The sequence below is a fragment of the Primulina huaijiensis genome, chromosome 12, assembly GCF_012295235.1.
Source record: "Primulina huaijiensis isolate GDHJ02 chromosome 12, ASM1229523v2, whole genome shotgun sequence".
Taxonomy (NCBI): Eukaryota; Viridiplantae; Streptophyta; class Magnoliopsida; order Lamiales; family Gesneriaceae; genus Primulina; species Primulina huaijiensis.
The window spans coordinates 6,990,504-7,010,433 of NC_133317.1; the positions used below are offsets into that span (position 1 = coordinate 6,990,504).

The following is a 19,930-nucleotide window of genomic DNA, read 5'->3' on the forward strand; positions in this document are numbered from 1 at the left end:
TATTAAACATATTTACTTTTTTAATAAGTAAATGTATTTACATTAAAAAATTTATTTCAAAGTGAAAATGTTATTTATGTTAAATAATTATTAGTTCAAAGAATTTGTATCATCAATCAAAAAATTTGGAAATATCTACAAAAATCTCACAAAAAGTCTACAAAAGTCCATGGAATTCTGTTTACAAATACGTGAGATTTATACGAGTCAATAAAAATCCACCAAATCCACGAAAATTTATCATTTAAAAAAAGTCATTGAAAATCATTTGAATACACCCCACTTAATTGACGAAAACCAAAATTTGGACAAGTTAATCACCAAAACAATTATTTTCCCAAACTTTTTCTTTTTGAACTTTTTGTATGTCATGCGGTAAGACATCAAGCCTGCGGATAAATAATCACACATTCCTTTACACACATTTTAACCAACAGAAAACGACAACACTTTGCCAGGCTCCTCCATGTGTTGGTCTGAAATGGGCAACACTATATCCAACAGTCATATATCCAATGTCCAAATTTTTTCCATGGATAACTTCCAAACAAAAGGTGGGGCAAGAAATTGAAATAAATGATGAACATGTTGCCTTCTGATATATAGAACATCCAAATCACTTTCATTTTCATACCTTATCAGCTAAGAACAATTCTATATTCGATGTTTTTCCTTGGATAACTTCCAAACAAAAGGTGGGACAAGAAGTTGAAAAAAATAATGAACATGCTGCATCCTGATAAACAGAACATCCAAATCACTTTCATTTTCATGCCTTGTGTGTTCCCCTGGTTTTTCTCGACATATCAGACGACAAATGCTTAGAACCAGGCTGTCTCAATCTTACAACCTAATAGTATATGATCCCTATAAACATAAGTGAAGTTATTTTCTTTTGCTTGTTCATCAACAGACAAGGCTAAAACCCTGTACAAACACAAGGTCATGGGCATTCTTTTCTCAATTGCTCTGTTCATTATTGCACTGCTTTTGTTAAGATTTATCTACAAAGTAATATGGAAACCCTTTCGTATACAATCGGCGATGAGGAGACAGGGGATCACCGGCCCTTCATACAAATTAATTCATGGAAGTACTAAAGAGGCCATGTTCTTGAAGCAGCAAGCAGCCAAGGGTCCAATGGAATTGTCGCACGACATATTCCCTCGAATCCATCCTAATTACTATGCGTGGATGAAGATATATGGTAACGAGAAATATTTTCCGTGCTTCTTTTATTATGAGACGTGTATGAAATCATGTAATTTATTCGGTTCTATATGTCATAGGAAAGAATTTTCTTTCTTGGAATGGTCCTCGACCTCTTATGGTGATCAGTGAACCGGAGTTGGTTAAAGAAATATTGTCTAATAAAGAAGGCATGTATCCTAAAGTCAAAATCGATGGCGTCGCAGAGAAGCTCGTGGGAGATGGGCTTGTTATGACAGAAGGGGAGAAATGGTCGAAACTGCGAAAAATAGCCAATCATGCTTTTTATGCAGAAAGCTTGAAGGTAACTGATTGAGCACGTAACTTATTAATGAATCAAATTTAGCAACATTATGATATTTTTCTTTGATATTTATGTTATAATCATATTGAAATCTTTGGTTCCGCCCTGATGCAGGAAATGTTTCCTGCAATGGTTGCAAGTGTGGAAACTATGATAGGAAACTGGAAAAATTATAAAGGGAAAGAACTAGAAGTGTACCACGAATTCGATCTTCTAAGTTCTGAGGTGATTGCAAGAACAGCTTTTGGAAGTAGTTACTTGGAAGGGCGAAACATATTCGCTATGTTGACGAAGCTCGGGTTTCTCTTATTCAAAAATGTTGACAAAGTTCGAGTTTCTGATTTCATGTAAACTCCGTCTTTCACTCTTTTGAAAAATAATCTTGATTAGGCATGTATTTCAAATCACTTACCAAGGAACTAATTAGACTTTCTTTTGATGTCTCACAGCAAAGGTTTCAAGACCAAAGATGATATCGAATCAGATAAAATCGAACAATCTCTACGCAATTCTATCATGGAAATTGTGAGGAAAAGAGAGGATAAAGTGTTCAAAGGACAAGGACAGAACTTTGGGAATGACTTTCTGGGATCATTGCTTGCAGCTCACCATGCTGCTGACAAGAAAAATCGGATTTCTGTTGATAATGTCATTGATGAATGCAAGGTATTTTTTCTTGCGGGACATGAGACAACTACCAGCTTGCTTTCTTGGACGTTTCTTTTCTTGGCGATTCACACAGATTGGCAAGAAAAGGCGAGAAACGAGGTGTTTCAAGTGTTCGGCCAAGAAAATCCAAAATCCGAAAGTCTAGCCAAATTAAAAATTGTAAGTAGCTTATTCCCTTTGAACTGTGCTTATCATTTTATGAGAAATATTAACCTAACAACAAGAATCCGAGTATATTCATTTCATTTTTTCGTTCCTGTTCGTTTCTTTTTCTCATGTGTTTAGGTAAACATGATCATCAACGAGACCCTAAGGCTATACAGCCCAGTGACAAATCTTACTCGAAGAGCGAAAAGCAACGTAAGGCTAGGAAAGTACGAGCTCCCGGCTCACATGGAAATAAGCATTCCCACTCTAGAACTCCATAGAAGTCGAGAAATATGGGGAGAAGATGCTCACCTTTTCAAACCAGAGAGATTTGCAGAAGGGGTGGCTAAGGCAACAAGAAATAACCCCATGGCATTCCTTCCGTTCGGATTCGGCCCAAGAACGTGCGTAGGATTGAACTTTGCAAGCAATGAAGCGAAGATTGCACTCTCTATGATCCTTCAACAGTTCAAGTTCACATTGTCTCCGAGTTATGTTCACTCTCCTATCCCCCTTGTCACAGTTCGTCCTCAACATGGTTTGCCAATCATTTTGCAACCATTGGAACGATGAATGAATAACATAAGCATGACCAAGTTTTCCTTTCGGTACTTTGGGATGCTGTCTTGATAAATAATGAACGATCCCATAATTGAATAACATAAGCAATCACTGCACTTCCCTTAATAATATGTGCTACATGTTTTGTAAAACATGGACGGATACAGATTAGCTGCTATCGGAGTCTATTTGTGCACAATCATGCATGCATGGATCTAGAGCTTGTGGCTTGACGAAATAATATGGGCTTGGAGCTTCTGGTGTGAAAAATTAGTGTAAGAGACGATCGTGAGTAGGAATACTTGGAGATAAGTACTATACGGCCAAGATTCTACTCAATTAGGGAAAAATGCAATTTTAATACCAGTTGATTTGATGGATTGTAACATAACTTGTCAATATTTGGTTTTCTTCCGATAACTTAAATTTTTTTGTTTTGGTTCTTTTGTCGCCTGAAACCACTAAATCTATCCACTACTCATACTATCCTTCATGACTCATATAACAAATAAAAACTATATTATACACATTAAAATCTACCCAAACAAAAATAAAATAAAATGACAAGCTTTTTTCCTCCCATTTTGAAATTTTGAGCATCGTTTTGATTTATTTTTCGTTTTTTTGTTTAGATTTATTTTGATGTGCGTAATATAGGCTTATTCAGTTACATGAGCTACGTTGGAGAACATTGGTCTCAAATATACAATATTCGATGAGATTAGTGACTTTTGAGCAGAAAAATGACTAAAAAAAATTCAAGGTACTGGATTTAAACTAGACATTGATAAATTACAAGAGTAAAACTCAAATCAAATCAACTTAGATACGGGACTGAAATTACAATTTTTCTACTTAATTATGTGGAGCTTGTCACGCCCCGAAACTCGGGATTTGACACCGGTGTTGTTTAACAATCACACAATTGAAACAACCAGCCTCGTAGCATAGTATAAACCGAAAACCAGTTTATTATTCATAACTCCTCAAAAAAAAACAACTGTCATTACAACTGAAATAAAATAAATTTGCGGAAACGTCTAATCTAAAATTTTAAATTTCTAAAAATAAAAAAATAATCATGTCTACTAATCACCATCCCCAAAACTGTTCTGATTCTTCTTCTTCTACCTGCTCTTCGGATTTATCTGGGAAAGGTTGTAAGGGGTGAGTATTTTGGAAATACTCAGTAAATGGGGGAATTATCGAACACCACATAAAAATTTCATATTTTCGAAAATAACATATATTTACAGCATGTTTTTCATAATTTTTAACACTGCAATTTTTTCACCTTTCATGGTTTACTGACGTCAGTCCCTAAGTTTTAATCCTCTAAGGGGGCGAGGCCGTAAAACAGTTCTATCCCACTGTTAAGGGCCATATGTTGGAATTCCACCCATTTTCAGGGAATCCTCACAGTGTTCTCACAAAAACGTAACAAGATTTTAAAAACACGTAGACGGTGTTCGACCGCATTTTTTTTTCCTTTAAAAGAAAAACACATAACCCAAAAATTTAAAACTTTAAAATTTGCCCACTTACCTTAAATTCTTGATGCAAAAATTACGTGAATAATTAGGGTTGCTTGCACAGGAATTCTCGAAATTCCTACTTCCACGGCTGGACGGCGGCAGCGCTTCGCTGTGATCGAAAATTCCTATGGAGACTAGAGGAGATTTTCGAAATTTTTGAGAGAATTTGGGTGTGATTTTTCGAAAACTAGGGCCCTTCTATTTATAGGAGTTGGCTGCTATCGTGATAGTGCGTTTGAACTGTGAATCAAATCTAGAATCATGATATATCCGTGATCTAGGTAGATATTCGAAATCTCCTTCTTCCTACCCCACCTAATTTTCGAAAATTCCTAGTATATATTGTTAGATTTCGAATTCTATTATCTCTTATTTGATCTTTTATCCTGGTATCTCAATATCAACCTAAATCTTAGATATTTATCTGCTTATTTTCAAAATTCCTTCTTTAATTCCTTAGATTGAGATAAATTTATTCCTACCAAATTTTCAAGTTTAAAATAGATAATATTATCTTAATCTCGAGCTTTATAATTCTGTACACGATAAAATTATCTACACAACTTAGATAACCTTAAAACAAATCTTATATTCTGAATGATTTAAATATTAATATCCAAGATTACACCATCAAATTATTAACCTGATATTAAACTGATATGATCACGATATTACAAAATCTCGGGTTTTACATCCCTCCCTCCTTATGGGAAGTTTCGTCCTCGAAACTTGGGTTGGCTTGGTCTATGAAGAGGTACGGGTATTGGTCCCTCATCCTTTCTTCTAGCTCCCATGTGGCTTCTCTTTCCGTGTGGTTAGACCATTGCACCTTGACGTAAGGAATGATTCGTCGTCTTAGTACTTGCTCCTTGGTGTCCACAATTCTAATGGGAACTTCTTCATATTTCAGCCCTTCTCCCAAGTTACCTTCGATCATGAGTGGTTCTGCTTCCAACACGTGACTTGGGTCCGAGATGTATTTCCGTAGTTGAGACACGTGGAACACGTTGTGTATTCTAGACATTTTTGGTGGCAGTGCCAATCTGTATGCTAGCGTGCCAACTTTTTCCAAAATCTCAAAGGGTCCCACATAACGAGGGTTCAGCTTCCTAGCTTTACTGAATCGGACCACTCCTTCTCGCCAATATTGAATTCCACTGGCCTTCTTTTCATGTCTGCCCAACTCTTTTGTCGATCTTGAGCTGCCTTGAGTTTCTCTCGGACTACTGTAACCTTGTCTATTGTTGTCTGTATGAGTTCGGGTCCTACTATTGCTTTTTCTCCCACTTCATCCCAATATAATGGTGATCGGCATTTCCTCCCATACAGTGCTTCATATGGAGCCACCCCAATACTGCTGTGATAGCTGTTATTATAAGCAAACTCGATCAATGGTAGGTGATTGCTCCAATTGCTACTGAATTCTAGAGCGCAGGCTCGCAGCATATCTTCCAAAGTTTGAATTGTCCTCTCGGTTTGGCCATCGGTTTGTGGATGATAGGCCGTACTAAGTGTCACTTTTGTTCCCATGGCTCCTTGGAAGCTCTTCCAAAATCGTGAGACGAATCTTGGGTCTCTGTCAGACAGGATGCTCACTGGTACTCCATGAAGTCGTACAATATTATCCATATACAGTGTGGCCAACTTGTCCAGATTGTAGTTCATACGGACGGGTAGGAAGTGTGCGGATTTTGTAAGTCTATCTACGATTACCCATATTCCGTCCTGACCTTGCCTTGACTTTGGTAATCCTACCACAAAGTCCATGGAGATATGTTCCCATTTCCATTCAGGTATTTCCAAGGGCTGCAATAATCCACCAGGTCGTTGGTGCTCTGCTTTGACCTGTTGACACACTTGGCATTTAGCGACAAATTCTGCCACGTCTCTTTTCATTCCATTCCACCAAAAATTGCTCTTAAGATCTCTGTACATTTTTGTACTCCCTGGGTGGACTGAAAATTTGGACTTGTGTGCTTCTGACAGTATTTCTTGGCGAAGGTTATCGCTGTCTGGTACACACAGTCGTCCTTTCATCCATAAGACTCCTCTGTCATCGATTTGTAGATCTTGAGACTTCCCACTTTCAACTTGTCCCTTGAGTTTTGTTAGCTCAGGGTCTCGGTCCTGGTTTAACTTTACAGTCTCTTGCAGACATGGCCTCGCGGAGAGTGAGGCCAGGGTGATCTTGCTCTCATTTTTCCGACTCAGAGCATCGGCCACCTTGTTTGCTTTACCTGGATAGTAACTTGTAGTCAAGTCATAATCCTTCAGTAGTTCGATCCACCACCTTTGCCTCATGTTAAGTTCATTTTGGGTGAACAGGTATTTGAGGCTCTGGTGATCTGTGAAAATTTCGCACTTGGCGCCATAGAGATAGTGTCTCCAGATTTTTAAGGTAAAGACAACTGCTACTAGCTCCAGATCATGCGTAGGGTAGTTTTGCTCGTGCTGTTTCAACTGCCTTGATGCGTAGGCGATCACTCTTCCTTCTTGCATGAGCACGCATCCCAGACCTTCCTTAGATGCGTCACTGCAGATGGTGAATTCCTTATCTTCCGTGGGTAAGATCAGTACTGGCGTAGATGCGAGCTTTTCTTTTAATGTCTGAAAACTTTTCTCGCAACTTTCGTCCCAAACGAACTTGGAATTCTTCGAGTGAGTTTCGTCAGTGGTATGGCGATCGAAGAAAAACCTTCGACGAACTTCCTGTAATAACCTGCTAGTCCAAGAAAGCTCCTGATGTCGGTGGCGCTCTTAGGTTTCGGCCACTCTGTAATTGCCTCGACTTTCCTGGGATACACTGATACTCCTGCTTCAGAGATTACGTGTCCTAAGAAGGATACACTCTTTACCCAGAACTCACATTTCTTAAACTTAGCATAGAGTTCCTTTTCTCTCAAAGTCTGAAGTGCAATGCGCAGATGCTCTTCGTGATCTCGCTCGTTGGAAGAATAGACGAGGATGTCGTCAATAAATACTACTATGAACTGATCCTGAAATGGTTTGAAAACTCTGTTCATTAGGTCCATGAAGGCTGCAGGTGCGTTGGTCAGCCCGAAAGGCATCACTGTGAACTCATAATGTCCATATCTTGTCCGAAAAGCCGTTTTCGGGATATCTTCCGCCCTAACCTTCAGTTGGTGGTATCCCGTCCTCAGATCTAGTTTCGAAAAGACTTCGGCTCCTTTAAGCTGATCAAATAGGTCGTCAATCCTCGGGAGGGGGTACTTGTTCTTGACAGTGATCTTGTTTAGTTCTCTATAGTCGATGCACAACCTCATACTCCCATCTTTCTTCTTTACAAAAAGTACTGGTGCTCCCCATGGGGAAACACTAGGTCGAATTTGCTTTTTGTCCAGCAATTCTTGGAGTTGCTCTTTTAGCTCCTTGAGTGCAGCTGGCGCCATCCTGTAAGGTGCCTTAGATATTGGTGCTGCACCAGAAACTAGATTGATTTCGAACTCAACTTCGCGGTCCGGGACTATCCCTGGGATTTCTTCTGGAAAAACATCCGGGAACTCACATACTATTGGGATGTCTTCTATCTTTAGTTCGGCTTCTCCTTGCACTTCGCTAACCATTGCTAGGTAGATATCTTCTCCGGATTTCATTGCCTTCCATGCTTGGGAAGCGGAAAGGAGTGATTTCCGTTCCTTGGATTTACCATGATACACGATCTCTTCCTGATTCGGGGTTCGGAATTTAACTCTTTTCCCTTTACAGTCCACTATTGCATTGTTTTTGGCTAACCAATCCATCCCTAGGATGATGTCGAAGTCGGCCATGACTATTTGTATTATGTCTGTGCTGAATTTCTGATTACCGATACTGATCAAACAGTCTCTGTGGATCTCGTGAGTTTCGATGGCCTTATTTGTAGGTGTGGCTATTCGAAAAGGTTCGGCTAATAATTCGGGCTTAAGTCCTAGTTTCTTAGCGAGTCTCTTAGATACAAATGAATGCGTGGCACCACAATCAAATAACGCATAAGCAGGCACTTTTTGAATAAGAATGGTACCTGACACGACTTCAGTGGCGTCGTCGGCCTCTTCTTGAGTCATAGCAAAGACCCTGGCATTAGGCTTGCCTTCTTTTGGCTTGTTAGGGTTAGCTCCTGTATTTGGCCCTGTTCCCTTGTTGGGCCCGGCTGCTTGGTTGGCGGCAGTAGGACATTCGGCAATTCGGTGTCCCGCTTTCCCACATCCGAAGCATACTCCACTGTTTCTTCGGCATTCTCCCAGGTGTCGTAAGTGACAAGTTGGGCAAGGCTTAATATCCTGGTAGCTTGAGGTAGGCGAAGGTCCTTTTGATGGTCCACCGGACTGGTTAGGCTTCTTGAAAGTCTGATTACTGCGTGAGGGCTGATTATTCATGGGCCTTTTGTTCTTAAATTCCTTCTCTCTGCGCTGGATGTCAGTTTCGGCTCGGATAGCTGCACCCATTAGATCTGAAAAATTAGCGGGTTGGTAGACTGCTAAGGCTGATTGGATCCTGCTGTTCAATCCCTTTTTAAAACGGTGCAGTTTCAAAACTTCGTCCGCCATGATTGCCGGAGCATAAGATCCAAGGGCATTAAACTGGGAAGTGTATTCCACGACTGACATATCCGGAGTTTGAGTGAAGTTTTCAAACTCACTCAGTTTCTGCAGTCTGACCTCGGCTGGATAATACTGTTTCAGAAAGGCTTCTCGAAATCGCTGCCAAGTCATTGGTCCTGCAGCTGTCATGGCTGGTGAAATTGCTTCCCACCATTTTCCTGCTTTATCTTCTAGGAACGGCACAGTCACGTCCACTTTCAGTGCCTCGGGAACTTCCAATAGGCGGTGTTGAGTCTCTACACTTTTCAGCCAGCTCTAGCTGACCTCAGGGTCTGCAGCTCCACTGAAGGTTGGACACCGATTCTTGCGGAGTGATTCATAGTGGAACTTGATTCCATTTGGTGGTGGAGGTGGTGGTGGCCGATTAGCGTTCTGATTTCCCAATCCTTGCAGTGTTGTCGCTACAATGGTGGCTATGGCCATAAAATCAGCTCGGCTTAAGTTGATTGCAGGCGGGGGTCCATTTCCTTGCTCGTTCTCCTGTCCGCCTTCACGGTCAGTATTAGCATAACGCGGGTTGCGATTCTGTCTCGGGGGTCTGCCGGCCATTTCCTAAAATTACGAGTTCTAAGAATTTATTGAACGAGTAGAGTTCATGCAATAGATTTTGCGGAAATAAATTGAAATCAATGAATCAAATAAAGCAAATTTTTATTGATTTCTCAACAGAACTAAAATGAACATGACCAATCTAAAAGAATTAAAAGTCGTACTGAATGAAATAGCAACAGCGGAAAAGTAAAATAACTCCTAGAACAAAATCACTAAGACATCTTAGTCTAATCCTCTATCTCTCCATCCCCAATGGCTGCTATAGGCTCCTCAATCTCTATCGGCTCTTCCTCTTCCGGTTCTTCCTCCGTCTCTCCTTCCTGAAGTAGCTCTACCATATGAGTGAGATGGGCATTCTCTGCATTAATCTGGGCCACTTGTGTCTTCCATCCCTGAACGTCTGCCTCTGCCCCGTCCAACATATCAATGGTAAGCTGGTGGCGCAGTTCGTAATCCCTCTTGTTCTGCTTGATCTTGTTCTTCAGTACCTCACCCTGTTGAGCCAGATGATGGTTCACCTTCGAAATGCTGTTTATAGCCTCACTTAAATTCTCCAGTCTCTTCTTGCTCCTGGCATTTTGCTGTTTTTCTTCTTCTAATTCTTTTCGTTATCGGTCGATGTCTTCATGCAGCTTTCTCTCTCGATACAAGCCGTGTTCTATACCGTCCCTCAAGTCCATGTTAACTCCTCTTACCAACTCTCCCTGGTAGATAGCGTTGTTAAGTTGGGTTCGTATTACCTTCTTCTCTGTGGCTAAGATCGCATTCTCCCGTATTACCTCAAGTCCATGTTATCAATGGCTAGCTGCTTCATGTGGATTGCAGCTTGGGCACGAGTGCGGAATTGGGGAGACATTTCCTGAAAAAAAGAAAAGAAAATGCTCAAAATATCATAAATATGATAAAATATCAGGATAAAGTAAAGTACTGAAAATTAAAAGTTTCTTCGAAAATTCCCAAAATAGAAAGTTTTAAGATAGACATATGGATTCGAAGAGTATATCGAGAGTATTTCAGATCAGTTGACGGGACCGAATTCGGAGTTTCCTACGAAAAAATCGAAGGGCGCACGCTGGCGGGTTGACTCGCTGACTCGGCCGAGTTGACTCGCCGGAGTGTGGTCGGAGCAAACGAGTAGGACGGCGACGGGGTGAGGATCACGGAACCGGTGGTGGCACGGCCAGAATCGGTCGGAAAACTACTTAATTTGGCCGGAACTCGCTCAAAATCGGCGGACTCACTTTAATTTGGGCGTTTCCGATTGGTTAATCCGATCTTGCAATTGATTGTTGGGAAAAGTTACCCATGAATCTTATATTGTTTGGGTAAATTTAATTGAAAATCGGAGTAGGATTGGTAGGGTAATTGGACGAAATACTTTTCGGTTAGGGTTCATATGCCAATTTCGTAGATATGAAATTACGGTTTCATNATTTGACACCGGCGTTGTTTAACAATCACACAATTGAAACAACCAGCCTCGTAGCATAGTATAAACCGAAAACCAGTTTATTATTCATAACTCCTCAAAAAAAACAACTGTCTTTACAACTGAAATAAAATAAATTTGCGGAAACGTCTAATCTAAAATTTTAAATTTCTAAAAATAAAAAATAATCATGTCTACTAATCACCATCCCCAAAACTGTTCTGATTCTTCTTCTTCTACCTGCTCTTCGGATTTATCTGGGAAAGGTTGTAAGGGGTGAGTATTTTGGAAATACTCAGTAAATGGGGGAATTATCGAACACCACATAAAAATTTCATATTTTCGAAAATAACATATATTTACAGCATGCTTTTCATAATTTTTAACACTGCAATTTTTTCACCTTTCATGGTTTACTGACGTCAGTCCCTAAGTTTTAATCCTCTAAGAGGGCGAGGCCGTAAAACAGTTCTATCCCACTGTTAAGGGCCATATGTTGGAATTCCACCCATTTTCAGGGAATCCTCACAGTGTTCTCACAAAAACGTAACAAGATTTTAAAAAAACGTAGACGGTGTTCGACCGCATTTTTTTTTTCTTTAAAACAAAAACACATAACCCAAAAATTTAAAACTTTAAAATTTGCCCACTTACCTTAAATTCTTGATGCAAAAATTACGTGAATAATTAGGGTTGCTTGCACAGGAATTCTCGAAATTCCTACTTCCACGGCTGGACGGCGGCAGCGCTTCGCTGTGCTCGAAAATTCCTATGGAGACTAGAGGAGATTTTCGAAATTTTTGAGAGAATTTGGGTGTGATTTTTCGAAAACTAGGGCCCTTCTATTTATAGGAGTTGGCTGCTATCGTGATAGTGCGTTTGAACTGTGAATCAAATCTAGAATCATGATATATCCGTGATCTAGGTAGATATTCGAAATCTCCTTCTTCCTTCCCCACCTAATTTTCGAAAATTCCTAGTATATATTGTTAGATTTCGAATTCTATTATCTCTTATTTGATCTTTTATCCTCGTATCTCAATATCAACCTAAATCTTAGATATTTATCTGATTATTTTCAAAATTCCTTCTTTAATTCCTTAGATTGAGATAAATTTATTCCTACCAAATTTTCAAGTTTAAAATAGATAATATTATCTTAATCTTGAGCTTTATAATTCTGTACACGATAAAATTATCTACACAACTTAGATAATCTTAAAACAAATCTTATATTCTGAATGATTTAAATATTAATATCCAAGATTACACCATCAAATTATTAACCTGATATTAAACTGATATGATCACGATATTACGAAATCCCAGATTTTACAGAGCTTACATGAACAAAATATTATATGCACGGGAGCTAGCTACTTTTTGAAATCGTTGGAACCACTTCTAGGTTGGAATAAGTTGGATAGATGAGTCAAGCTACAACATGGACCTGGATTACAAGGATGACTGTGATAACCTTTATCAATATTAGTGTGTGAGAGATGCATAATTAATTTATAGATCGAAAGTCACGATCCCATAATAACTCAGTTTAACTATTTCACAAAAGACAGTTCGGTTTGTTCAACTCTATCCACATGGATAGTGTCTCAAAATCATTTAGGAGTTGACATTTGACAAATTTTGACATGTACCAACTCTTCATTGCATGAAATTGATACGTGTCAATTTCTCAATGGTTCGAGGTACTACTCATGTGGGTAGGGTCGAAAAAACCGATGAGTTCGGATTCAAAGCATTTGATTGTGAAGTTGAACTCCGAACTGACAATATTCAATATTTCTTCTCGAAACAATTGAGAGATTTTATTGTATAATTCATATGTCTATCCAATAATTAGTTTTATTTTATTTTTTAAACTTTTCTGGATATTTTAATTAGTCCACTTCTCGTATACCGTAGCTGATCATGAAACACATATTAATCAATTATTCAGAATAATTAAAGATTAAATTCGTTTAATTAATTGCCATTTTCTGACGGGTAAACATGCTCTCGGAGTCTTGATCAACATTATTACTTCAATAAATATGTAAGAATACATGCATATTAAAAAAATGATTTGAGATAAAGATTTATAAGCCGCCGACCCCACGACCAACCCACAGGAGACTCGTGACTAAGGATTAACATTGGCTTGAAATGACGAGGAAATGACTTAAATATAACTTTATACACACACACACACTAATCAATAGTGAGAGACAAAATTCGAATTTTTATCAAGGAAAAATTAATCTTTAGTCCAATAATTTTCATTTTTTAGTCTTGTCAATTCACGATCTTAATCTATTATTTACACTTTTTTCAATTTTAATCAACTTTTATCGGAATGGTGATGTAACATCAGACGTATTAGTAATATCTTTTGTCAGCAATTGTTGGTGGCACTTTGCATTTTTTTTGCGCAACATTAACACTCCAAAGAAAATAAACGAAAATTGAAAAAAAAAACACAAATTAGTGGACTAAGATTGTCAATATATTATCAAAAATATAATTTTTCCTTCTATCATTGTAAGATTTGGTCAACGGCGTTATACATATCCAATTAACAAAAAAACCAGGGAATTTATATTTGAGTAGATCTCTTGTGAGACGGTCTTACGAATATTTATATGTGAGACGGGTCAACCCTACCGATATTCACAATAATAAGTAATACTCTTAGCATAAAAAGTAATACTTTTTCATGGATGACCCAAATAAAAGAGCTGTCTCACAAAATACGACCCATGAAATCGTCTCACACAAGTTTTTGCATTTATATTCTTTGACAATATTACACAAAACATATAGGGTTTCTCAAATCTCACATGTGCTCTGCTGACATAGACCAAACATGAGATAATGATCTCATACCTTATCCGGTCCACAAAAAATTGTTCTTGTGCCAAAATCATTATTTTTTATTTGAGATATGAATCAAGTCTACCCGTCTCAAAGATTCATATCAAGTCGACCAGTCTCAAAGATTTAAATCCTTGAGACTGTCTCATCCGTAAAACTGCCTTACATGATACCTTCTCATGGTTGAGATATCATAATATACATTGTTTTAGGAGAGAAAAAATACATCACCAAGACTATAGTGTTATGAATTTATCTTTCATATTATTACCAAAAAAAAAAGAGGAAAGAAGAAGTGGCGTTTTGGAAAAATAAACAAATAAATGGACGTCAGGATATTGAAACATTAAAGTTGTGTTTGGATTGATTGATTACAAATCTATAGATTTCAAATGTATTTTGTAGTTTTAGATAAACATGACCATAAAATTCAAATTCACATCTTCCATGTTTATAAAGTGTTTCATGTTAATTATGAAGAATTTAAAGTTCACCCAATAATAGAGGTATTTGAATTTCACTATATTTTGTGCAACTAGTGTATAAATAAGTAAAATATGTGTTTAAGATTTTATTTATTGTTTCATTGTTAACAATAAAAATATAATCGAAATGCGTTGATTTCAAATTCATCTATTTAAATACAACGTAATAGTAATTAATATAAAAATGGTAACAAGTCCAAAAGTGCTCTAATACATGTAGGCATGAACAAGACATCCAACACCGTCGGAACATAAAACGTTAAGAGCAAATTGCTTTTCAAGCGATTGATGATTAGCATTGGCAGCCGTTACTATGCACGAATTAATAATTTATGCTTTGGCAATAGTTAGCATATACAATTATTATATATTTAAAATCCAAAATTTAAATAATTAATCAGTTTATAATAAATTAATTTGTTAATTCATAATAATATAACAAGGTTTAAGTAAACTGGGGGATTAGAAAATCACAATTGCACTTTTCTTAAAAATAAAGTCAAATTTTCAATAATTAGGACATAAATAAAAAAAAAGATATCGATGATTAATCATACTTTCATAATAAGACGTGCCACTAGCGACCCTACCTAAAAAATGAGCAGCTTGATTCGTTGATCAACCAACAAAACAAAAGAACACGAAAGTAGTTTCGTAGTAAAGAACCTATAATCCTCCAAGATCAAACTCAAGCTAGAAGCATCATAAGTTGTAATCTTGAGAAGTCGATAACCAACAATGCATTGGACTAAAGTGTAGGAGAATGAGATTCTTTAGATAACTAAACACAAAAACTCACGTGAGACGGTCTCATTGATTAATTTTGTGAAACAGATATTCTATATAAGTCACCCACGAAAAAATATTACTTTTTATGTCAAATATATTACTTTTTATTGTAAATATGGACATGATTGATCCGTCTTATGAATAAAGATTCGTGAGACCGTCTTATGAAAGACCTACTCGCAACGAATGCTCAAAGCTTCTGCCATTATTTTCAAAAACATAATGATCCGGTTAATGAGATGTTATCATTAGAATAGTACCTAAATCATATATCTAAAAAGTTTCATATTTCAACACATGGGATATAATTAATGTTATAATAAAACATGACTCATTAGATCTACGGTTACAGTAATACCTTAGGGTAGCTTGAACCCATGATTCTCAATGCATTTGGAACCGTTAAATCTGGCGTAAGGGTTTTGAATTGCGAAATGAAAAGATAATTTGGAAATAAAATTAATGAATGAATTTAAATAATTTGATAATATCGTTAGAACCTTTTATTAAAAAAGTGTAAGATCTCGTACTTAAAAATATACCAAGGACTCTTTCACGAATGTGAATGTTTCACTAAACAAATGAGAAGCTAAAAGAAACGTGTATCAGTGTAGTCCAAAGGGTCAGCCCCTGAGTTACGCTACTCTTATCTTGAAGGCTTCAAGAATCAGACTTTATCGAACCAAAATTACAAAATGATCTGGATTTGAAGAGCCCTCCAAACAGAAATCTTGTTGGGGATTCTTGAGGGACTAGATTCATCTCCTCAGGACAGCCTTTTACTCGAAGTATTGTTCGTCCGATCGTTTGTCGTATGGAATCTATAATCTTTCGGTCCACTGGGTACCCCGACGCGTCGCATACGTAGAATGTGTTTACTGCCTTGCCGGCTCGTGTGGTCACTTCGGCTCGGGTCACTGTTAGGCTATTTTCGCGAAAAATCCGTGTTACATCAGACAACAGCCCCACTCTGTCGGTTGTGCAGAGTTCTAGTTTCAAGCCCTTGGGAGAAAATGGAACAAGCTACAGATCAAAATTCATACAAGAAAATAGAAACAATGTACAATGGTAATTCCTACCTCGGATACTCTCCTTTGTATCGCTGCTTCAAGACATTGGATCACCCTTTGTCTCTCTGCATCCGATTTCAACGGTGATCCATCGACATGCCTCACGCAGTACTCCTTAAAAACACGAACCCGAGAGTATTTTTCAGACCATGTCACAAGACCTTGAACATGGAGAGATGAAGGACGAATCGAGTACCTGATGAGCTTCCGGTCCCTCGGCGTCGACGCTTCCGTGGAAAACGATGTACTGCATATCAGTCAAAGTACACAAAACATCAAACAGAAGCTTCGGCCTATCCTTGCACCGGATCGTTACCACCGAGTAGTCCTTATCATTCCAATTGACAACATTAACACTCGGCCTTTCTTTATCGTCCAGAGAATCATCCCCCATTCGATCATAATCTCGGTCAGCAAGCATCATCTGATGAAGCCTTCTTTCGGTATGAGTCCCCCCATGAGATACCACGGTTTTAGCTTCTCTAGATTTGTTACTGCCCTTAAGAATATTGCATAAAAGGCGCTTAACCATGGTTAGTTTTTCGAGATCAGTAATCGCCCCTCCTGTTAACTCATCAGTTACTTGCATTACGGCTGCTGCACGCGTGTTATGGGTCCAGACCTCAGCATTCACCACATTGCACTTGAGGTGGGTTAGAACCGCGCTAACTTCGGAAAGTAACCCCGGTCTGTCACTTCCTATTAACTCGATTGAAGTGTGGTCCATTTCGGATGTTAGCCCCACAGATCTTCTCATTGAGGTCGCAAAGCAAGAATCAGGACCGAGTGACTGAAAATGAAAGGCAAAAAATAACAACTCTTGCTCGTATGCATACACAAAACCGTCAAAATCGCCATCGTTAGCACCAAGAATATACCACCTTTTGAATATAACTCAGAATTTCAGCATCTGTTATCTTGTTCCCATCATGATCAGTGACATTGAAAACTGATTGAAGAAAAAGCTTCAAGATTGTATTTTAACTCCATAAAACATAGTACACTAATCTATCTTTCGTAAATTAGTATGAAAATATCGTTACCATCCATGAACCATCCACCATCAGACGTTATATAAGCTCTGGTTATAATGAGATTGAGATCAATAAGGACTTGCACGACTTCAAGAAGAATACCATGTTTGTTAGCACAGTCTACCTGCAGCATCAAACCACGTAACCCAAAAATTAAAAAAAATGGAAAATATTCACGAGTGCAGAGTCCAAGACTAAATAACAAAAGTTCGAATTTAGACGTACCTGAATAACCGTAGCGTTTTTGCACGATTCGTTATCAATGACAACTCTGGCAACATTTGATGTTGAATTTTATTATGGAATTCGAATTAAGTAACTTCCTTGCATAGGAATATCATACATATGCATATATAGATTATTATATTTATATATACCTTGGAGGGTTCATTCTCCGAATAAACTTCTCGTATTCATCATCCATGTTTCGTGGAAAACAAACTGGTGCCTGGCTCTGTGGAAAAGGATTGAAAGTTCAGATAAAGAAAAAAAAATTGATCTTTTTCAAGAACTAGTGGACTTAGAAATATATCGCCATTACAAATCACATAAACATGTAATGGATCCTAGAATGATTCTGAGAAATCTAAAAGACTAGCCATGTCCTCTTAAGGGGCCGACTCGAAACCCCTCTTCCTGATCTTGTGGAGGCAACAGACTCTTGGCTTTTGCAGAAGCAAATTAAGATTATCAAACATAAGACTGGAACAGATGAAACCTTAAACTAAACAGAAAATACCAAGAAATAAAAACACACATTACACACACTTGGAGGTGTGAAAAACAGTCAAAGACGTCACAGTTCACCCTCCTCCCTCTAAAAAACACACACACACCAAACCCAAAAAACAACGAGAACAATAAAATATTTCGAAAAAGTAAAACTAGTCACGCTTGACTGGGAAAGAAACGACTCCAACTCAAACAAACAACGTAAACAAAACTGAAACCTTTGATGTGCCAAATAATCAGCAAGAAGAGAACTAAAGATTGAACAAAACCTTCGAAATTCTTGAGGATTCTTGGCCTGCTTACCGATATTTTCTTGAATCCTTAGGACAAAAACGATGTTGAAATAAACGACGTCAGAAAAGAAAGCAAATCTTGATGCATATACCTTATATATATAATTTCCGGAAATATGATATAAGCGAATCAAGAAATCTGACGACAGCTTGATTTCATCAATTTTACGAAAATAAACACGCAGTTTCACTCCTCGAGCTGTAGGTATACTTTATATATGTATATAAGCAGCCAGGTTCCCGTCTGGTAATTTCTAGTTTCAGCTCGGAAAGGAGACTGGAGGCGAAAAATATTATTATTAATATATAAAATTTGGATGTGAATATAATTTTATCAATTTTTATATAAAATATAATATATTCACCTGACTTTAGAAGACTTGACTTTTCTTCTAAGATAGTGGTGTATTTTAGGAAATAATATTTTGTTTTTTGATACTATAATATAGTCTTTTTAGCATATATTATTATATTATATTGTTTAAAAGGAAACTTCCTGCGAAATCCGAGAAGGGGAGGGCCTATAGCATCTGCATGGCGCTTTTTAGCAGTCTGCCCACGTGTTTGAATATTTGGCAGGTAGGGGCCTGCTAATATGCGCTGGTATGGTGAACTATACCGTTCTTGGGGAGCAGCTTAAAGCTTGTGTTATATGGTTTATTTTTGTAACATGTGTCTCATGTTAGGATGATAATAATTTCTTTGAAAACTGCTTGATAAATGTGTCACAAATCTAAATCGTATCGTATAATAAAAGATGTTACACAGGTTCGTGGGAGGACCTAACCAACACCTGATACTCACGGGAAATTTCGTGTCCGATCCCAACGAGCGTCACTAGTTCAGACGTGGGCTTTAAGATCACCCTGAGCCTGAAATCAAGAATAAGACCGTTAGAAGGGGGCCAGGAGGGTGTCCTGGCGTAGCCCCTCCGACGCTCAAGTCAGAGACTGAGGATATATGGGAGGAGCAGCTAAGGGCGCTGCTGAAAACAATATAGTGAATGAATAATCATACGCTCAAACCTGGTATTTATAGGAGAATACCTGGGCTGCTCATGGGCCTTCACCTGTGGGCCCTAGAGATGGGTTGATGGGTTCATCCATGGGGTATCACCAGTCTCCCCCTCCCGAGTCGAACTGAATCGTAGGTTCAAAGTTCGATTAATTGTGGTGTCCTTGGTTTATCGGTGTTGAGGACGTACCATGCCAGGAAAATTAATTTCGTTTGTCGTTAACGAACGATGTTACCACTGCGAAAATTACGGGCAACGCCCCCAAAAGCTCTTCAGAAACAAGCACTCACAAGGGTGAGGCCGTGCATTTTTCCTGCTGTTCGTCAGTCTCCAAAGATTTGGAAACAAATCAAATCGTAATTCTGCTCTGAAGGGAAAGATATCAAATCAAATCGCAATCTTCATTTGAAAGGAAAGATTTGGTCGTGCTTCCCCTATAAATAGAGGTTGCCTTCTCCTTTCATTCTCACTTCTCCCACAAAAAATTTCCTCTGCAGTTCATTCACCAGCTCTCCCCTGCCTACGCTTCACTTGCACGTTAACACTAGTTCCGCTTCATCATCGCCTCACCATCACCCGCGCGAGCCATCGCCCTCTGCGCGCACGTTCCGCCCTCTGCGCACGCTCGCCCTCG

At 38.3% G+C, this 19,930-nt stretch overlaps 3 protein-coding genes across 5 annotated transcripts in view; 1 reads left to right on the forward strand and 2 right to left on the reverse strand.

The window, feature by feature from the left end:
• Nucleotides 1-684: 684 nt before the first annotated feature.
• Nucleotides 685-3,295, forward strand: LOC140990232 (cytochrome P450 CYP749A22-like). Its single transcript, XM_073459832.1, has 5 exons — nt 685-1,207; nt 1,290-1,513; nt 1,628-1,860; nt 1,963-2,341; nt 2,468-3,295. Exons 1-5 carry the CDS (start codon nt 946-948, stop codon nt 2,900-2,902), a joined length of 1,533 nt encoding a protein of 510 aa, XP_073315933.1. The 5' UTR covers nt 685-945; the 3' UTR covers nt 2,903-3,295.
• A 12,322-nt stretch (nt 3,296-15,617) lies between these two features.
• LOC140990507 (ACT domain-containing protein ACR4-like) lies at nt 15,618-18,566 on the reverse strand. Of its 3 annotated transcripts, none has more exons than XM_073460233.1 (8): nt 18,292-18,566; nt 17,634-17,710; nt 17,482-17,527; nt 17,266-17,380; nt 17,104-17,171; nt 16,419-17,012; nt 16,232-16,336; nt 15,618-16,154 (listed from the first exon to the last, which is right to left on the reverse strand). In XM_073460233.1, the coding sequence occupies exons 2-8, from the start codon at nt 17,678-17,680 to the stop codon at nt 15,813-15,815; spliced, it is 1,317 nt and encodes a 438-aa protein (XP_073316334.1). In that variant the 5' UTR covers nt 17,681-17,710; nt 18,292-18,566; the 3' UTR covers nt 15,618-15,812. The 3 variants fall into 3 exon arrangements, with proteins under 3 accessions (XP_073316334.1, XP_073316332.1, XP_073316333.1); XM_073460231.1 differs by having other exon boundaries at nt 18,258-18,566; XM_073460232.1 differs by having other exon boundaries at nt 17,634-18,566.
• Nucleotides 18,567-19,542: 976 nt separating this feature from the next.
• The window catches only part of LOC140990172 (uncharacterized), a 3,507-nt gene continuing 3,119 nt past the window's right edge, over nt 19,543-19,930 (reverse strand). The window contains exon 2 of the mRNA XM_073459751.1: nt 19,543-19,663. Coding sequence (XP_073315852.1) covers nt 19,543-19,663 — 121 coding nt within the window. The remainder of the gene's footprint in view (nt 19,664-19,930) is intronic.